The sequence below is a fragment of the Dinoponera quadriceps genome, unplaced genomic scaffold (genome assembly GCF_001313825.1).
Source record: "Dinoponera quadriceps isolate SergipeBrazil2010 unplaced genomic scaffold, ASM131382v1 scaffold458, whole genome shotgun sequence".
Classification (NCBI taxonomy): domain Eukaryota; kingdom Metazoa; phylum Arthropoda; class Insecta; order Hymenoptera; family Formicidae; genus Dinoponera; species Dinoponera quadriceps.
In genome coordinates, this window is record NW_014554796.1 from 2,079,145 (window position 1) to 2,085,144 (window position 6,000).

Genomic DNA, 6,000 nt, shown 5'->3' on the forward strand with positions numbered 1-6,000 from the left:
CATTGGTGCTATAGACGCCGCACTGTGCGAATAAGTAGCTATACCATTACGTTGTACTATTTATCTTCAGCTACGCTTCACAACTGCTTATGCATATTTTCTCATACTACAAGATGACAACAAATTAATCCATATGATATATTGTGCAACGTGTTACACGAAATAAAAATGTGAGTAAGAGATAAATTTGCAAAAAACATTTTAAAGTCTTAAGTATTCATTCGTTATTTAACAAATCTGTACATACAATAACAGTAGGAAACGCATGTGTAACGGCGTCGTTATTTGTAAAAAAATTTCAAATGTATATTTCTTGAATAAAATATGTGTGAAATCTATGTTCATTGCAATCTTAAAGGTAAGTCGATGCAAGATCAAGGTGAATTAAAATAAAGCCGCAATGCGTGAAATAAAGAAATACAGAACCTATTACTGAAGATGTACGTGTTCGTCGAATGTGCCGATTGGCTATCGGAAAGAAAATTTCTAGAGTCCCTAACATTTTCTCTAGATGTAATACCATCTTCAATGAGTGAACAGCAATTTTTTTGCACATGGATTTTGCCTAAATGGACGCGGCAACGCTTGCCGCGCGGCGAAAGCCAATCAATGTGCCGTTTTTCGGTAAGAACTAGGAATTTATTGGCGAACTTCCGCCGCGCGATAAGCGTTGCCGCGTGGGCAGAAGCCATTAGGTCCCGATTTACCGGGGCCTAAAACCTGTATCAGACTAGGGGTTGAAGATTTAATTGAAATTTGACCAATCAGTGTGGAATTCACTAAATTTAAGTTTAGTTAACTTTATACTAATCGGTTAAATTCCATTCAGTGTCTATCCCTAATTCGTAGTCTGATACGGGTGGGCAAAATCCTCATATATCGGTCTAAGAGCATACACCAATCAGATTCACGGACTTTAGGGTCGGTATTCATAGTCGGATCTTATATTTAAGCTCGTCTTAAGTTTATCATTAGATGCTGCACGGCTCATTTCATTGGCTATGAAACATCTGAAGATGAATTTAAGACTATCTTAAATATAAGATCTGACTATAAATATCGGCCTCGAAGTTACGAATCTTTTTTTCTCTGTTGAACGTAGCCAATTTTTGATCGCTGCGCGCGTCGCCACCAATTTGACAGTCCACAGCGAAGGGTGGGGGCTGTGGTGTACCACGGCCATATTTGCTACTTGCGTGTGACTTTTGAAGAACGGATAAAAAATAACCCAACTTTCTTCGTACCTTTCTGCGTGAAAAAGATGTTGCTTTGGAGAATTGTCCACTGACTGTTCCTACGTTGGTATCATCTTAACGCGACTGCGGCTTCACGCCGAAGTCTTTCATCTTCCGCACGAAGGCTATTCCCTTTTACCTGGAAAATGGTTCGTTCACCTGAGAGTCATATAGTATATTGTAATTTAAAGATATGCCGCAACTCTCAAATGTGTCAAACTAATCACTTTTGATTTTTGCTTCAGAGTTTTTTCGGTTTTGGTCAGTCCGCCGACATAGAGATTACATTGGACGGCGCCGAAACAAGGAAGACTGCAGACATTAAATCCGAAGATGGCAAGAAAGAACGACATTTGTTGTATTATGACGGCGAAACTGTATCTGGCAAGGTCTGCTTTCTGGAATCGACCGTGGTATCGATTCGTCACTGATCATAACTTATGAACATTGTTCTTTTTAGCTAAACATACTGTATTATTTCAAGAAATTTATGTATACATCGAGACATATGAAACGTGAGATTCATTCTCAAGCTTCAGTATACGTAAATTTCATACTAATACAGCCAAACCAACTAAAAAGAACAGATCACATGGCTTGACGAGTTTAATATATTAATATGTACTTGTACATTGCTTCTTTGATATACAGAGAACTTGTGTGTTCGTATCAAAATCTCATTTTGATACCTTCATACTGTGTTCTTTATTGTATGTTATTTCAAGTTTTACTGACAATATATTATTAAATAGTAACTAAATATGTACATTCACAACTATATATACACACATATACTAGCATATGCATGTGAATATATACAAACAATATTATTGTACATGTTTTTGATAGATATTCATTTTAGTATATTCTTTAAATTTAGTACTATGGATGTTATCTAGGCCATGTTCCGATTTTGGTTGTCGATACTGAAAATCTAATTTATGTTACTATACTGTTGATTTTTAATATTGGAAGTGAATATCATAATATATTCAATGCTTCGAAACATTTTAGCAACTTGAGCTTTAAATAGGCCGTATGTTCTGTACTTACCGATTTGTGTTTTCTTATGTTATATCTCATTTCTTTCCTTCTGATAAAATTTTCATACCAAATTTATGTTTCCAGATTAATATCAGTTTAAGAAAAGCTGGTAAATTGGAGCATCAAGGTGTTAAAGTAGAATTTATCGGACAAATTGAACTATATTATGATAGAGGTAATCATCATGAGTTTACCAGTTTGGTGAAAGAATTGGCAAGGCCGGGAGAGTTAACACATAATACAGTATATACATTTGAATTCCCAAACGTGGAAAAACCATTTGAGAGTTACACTGGATCTAATGTGCGACTAAGATATTTCTTAAAAGTGACAATTGTACGAAGACTTAGTGACATTGTTAAAGAACTTGAATTAGTTGTGCACACGCTTAGTTCCTATCCAGATATGAATAATCCCATTAAGATGGAAGTTGGGATTGAAGACTGCCTGCATATCGAATTTGAATATAATAAAAGCAAGTAAGTTACTTATCTCTCTTGTACTTTTATTTCACTTATTTTCTTGAGCTCTGTTGGATCTACTTTATAGTAATAACCTCCTATTATTATTTTTTTCAGATATCATTTGAAAGATGTAATCGTTGGAAAAATATACTTTCTTTTGGTTAGAATTAAAATAAAACATATGGAAATAGCAATTATTAAACGTGAAACTACTGGTTCTGGTATGCTATGAATAACTCGTATATTTATATTTAGTATAATAGATAACGTTAACTATCATTTTTGCACTTTTAAACGCATGTGGAATTGCATGTAGCAATATTGGAATGCGAGTTTTTGTTTTTTACATGTACTTTTCACTCAATATCCACGGTACTAAGGCAATAATTAGAATATATATTTGCAGGCCCCCATACGTTCACTGAGAATGAAACTATAGCGAAATATGAAATCATGGATGGTGCACCTGTTCGAGGAGAGTCCATTCCTATAAGAGTATTCCTTGCTGGGTACGATCTAGCACCTACAATGCGTGACATTAATAAAAAGTTTAGTGTTAGATATTACCTAAATTTGGTTCTCATGGATGAAGAGGATCGTCGATATTTTAAACAGCAAGTAAGTCTTAGATTTTTTCTCTCACCTGCTTCTTCGCCGCAACCGTTTTAATTAATGACATCATTGTAGAGAAAAACTTGTTCAAAATTCTTGTTGCAATAAAAGGATATAATATTATACTTGCGATTGGTTGAGAGCACATTTGTAAAATATTCTGAAAACTTTCCTTTTACGTTTAACGGTCAATAAATAATCGTAAAATTAATAAAATCATGAGAAAAGTTAGATTAAGAAGGGAGGTTATATGTCATGTTAATTTTACAGTTACTAATTGTTGGAACAAAAGGAAAGTTTTGGGAATCGATCAGTTATCATCTTACGGACGTATCCTTTTATTTAAATGTATTTTGCAAGAATTTTGAGCATGCATTTCCTCGCTTCTGACATCATGAAACAAGAAGACTGCAGCGAAGGACCAGAAACCTTAATTATTATTATCATTGATCTTCCTCATTATATTCATTTCGTCCTCATTTCATTTTATCTCTATAGGAAATAACATTATGGAGAAAAGGCGAGAAAAGCAGGAAATCTCAGACGGCATCGCCACACATGCCGTCGCACTTAGTATCGGCCGAAACGGGATTTCCACAAGGCGTCGCTCAGAACGGCCCACCATCTGTACCACCCGGTGCTCATGGTCAACTGCCAACAAGTAACATTACGAATGTGGAGGATACCACAGCTCCGATTGAAGGCATGACACGAGAGGAAGGAGATGGCGAAGGTGAGAAAGAAGGCGGTCCAGAAAGTGATTAAATTTCGGCGTATAATTTCGTCACAGACGTCGGTTATAATTCAGATTAGTTATAAACATGGTTAAATATGGCTGGAATAAATAAAGGATATAATGCGAAAGAAATCATTTTGCAATGAAAAGGAAGAAGAAATGTTTCCTTTATTGCGTTGGGAGATTTTTTTAGTAAGAAAAATAGCGGGGTGTGTAAAGACTCGCTAGTAAAATTGTAAATATTTTGGATACACACACACTGACACATACAATACATACACAATTGAGAGAGCCAATGTGATTTGTAACTAGTTGATTACCGATCAAAATTATAATTAATACTACCAAAAAAAAAAAAAAACAAAGATTTAACCATAATGGAGAAAAGATATGGTTCCAAAATTGTTTAACAAATTGTGTGCTGGAAGTATGAGTATAATGTGAACCCTAGTTTAAATATTCCTGAATGGACGGCTTACTAATCAAATATTAATCAACGATATATTTTGCAAAACATCTAGATGTCACAGTGTTCTAAATGTTTTATACAGGCAATGCCCATTGAGACCCGCCCGTTGTATAATTCTGATAAAAATCGAAGTCTCATACAGCATCGTTATGTGTTACACAAAGAGATTTTATAAATAAAAAAAATGGATATGTATACTCACAAAGGCTGCCCCATATTAATCCGTTCAATCTACAAGTTTACAAATAGCGATTAACAGCACGAGAAGGCTGCACTTGTGTTAATCATACATATATCTTTAATAATAATTTATAATGTGAACACATATAAAAGATATCTTGAGCAAAGATCACATTTATTTTTAGAACGACTTTATAAAAAAAAATAAATGAAAAAATAAACGTCGATTATTGCATGATACAAGCTATAGATAATCTTTTCCTTTGAGTTTAGCTATTGTGACATAAGAAGACAATTTCATAAGATAGAAATTTTTATATGTAAGAGCGTGCGTTATGTAATAACAATCTTCCAAACATGAATTATATGATATCTGCTCAAGACAATATGCCTTTCTTGACACGAAAGTGGACTATAATAGATTAAATAATGGGGTAGCCACCTCGTGTATTTATAAATATATACATACATAATGTAGTTCACACGTATGTGCATATATATAAATACAATTCTTTATTTTGGCAATAACAATCACATGAATTATTCATGATGTTTGATAAATTGTAAGACACCTGACAACAAAAATTATTCGTCATGTAAAGACAGATAATATAGAATATATTTTTAAATGGACATTAGCATTGAGAACTGATTTTGAGCATGAGAATACTGTATGTTAATTTGGTTATTAAATATTTATGTACATCCATTAACACTTATTATAAAAGATTTTCTCATACACCACGCATTCACTTAAAAATACCCCTTTTTTTTTCTCTCCACGAGGATCTTACACTCTCGCCAATTGTATTACGATTTACAGACATTCTATACTATACACACACACATACACGTATATTGCAATATCATCGTAACAGTCATAAGCAGACATATTTTCGATCGTCGCAGTATGACGAAATGCTGTCGCGATGAAAGTGATGCTGCTGCTGAAAAAGAAAAACCTGTCGTTTTGTACTGTTCTATATCAAAGAGATTTGACTGTAAAAAGGGAATATGTTACTAAGAAAGTGCATAACATTAGTTGATATACATACATATAATGCGCTTGAAATCTGTTTTATGTAACAATTCAATACGTATTAGGCTCTCGTGATATACAATGAAGCAAATATGAAACAAGCCAATAAGAGACAACGGGATTCTTGGTGCGAAATAAATTATTTTTATACAGGAAGATAAATATGTTGGCGGTATAAACACACGCGCCAGCCAGTTCGTCAAATCTTTTCAAACGTACGC

At 34.0% G+C, this 6,000-nt stretch overlaps 1 protein-coding gene across 2 annotated transcripts; it reads left to right on the plus strand.

Moving 5' to 3' along the window:
* The first annotated feature begins 1,022 nt into the window (after positions 1-1,022).
* Positions 1,023-5,453, plus strand: LOC106741961 (vacuolar protein sorting-associated protein 26B-like). 2 transcript variants are annotated; one of them, XM_014614455.1, is made up of 6 exons: positions 1,023-1,384; positions 1,481-1,624; positions 2,364-2,758; positions 2,858-2,964; positions 3,150-3,361; positions 3,626-3,840. In XM_014614455.1, exons 1-6 carry the CDS (start codon positions 1,382-1,384, stop codon positions 3,743-3,745), a joined length of 981 nt encoding a protein of 326 aa, XP_014469941.1. In that variant the 5' UTR covers positions 1,023-1,381; the 3' UTR covers positions 3,746-3,840. The 2 variants fall into 2 exon arrangements, with proteins under 2 accessions (XP_014469941.1, XP_014469940.1); XM_014614454.1 differs by lacking the exon at positions 3,626-3,840 and adding an exon at positions 3,854-5,453 and having other exon boundaries at positions 1,031-1,384.
* Positions 5,454-6,000: the final 547 nt, after the last annotated feature.

Bases quoted from the DNA above. Each gene is read 5' to 3' on its own strand.
- LOC106741961 (XM_014614454.1), top strand. The intron at 1,625-2,363 runs GTCTGCTTTCTG...TTATGTTTCCAG, and splicing joins GCGAAACTGTATCTGGCAAG to ATTAATATCAGTTTAAGAAA. The intron at 3,362-3,853 runs GTAAGTCTTAGA...TTATCTCTATAG, and splicing joins GTCGATATTTTAAACAGCAA to GAAATAACATTATGGAGAAA.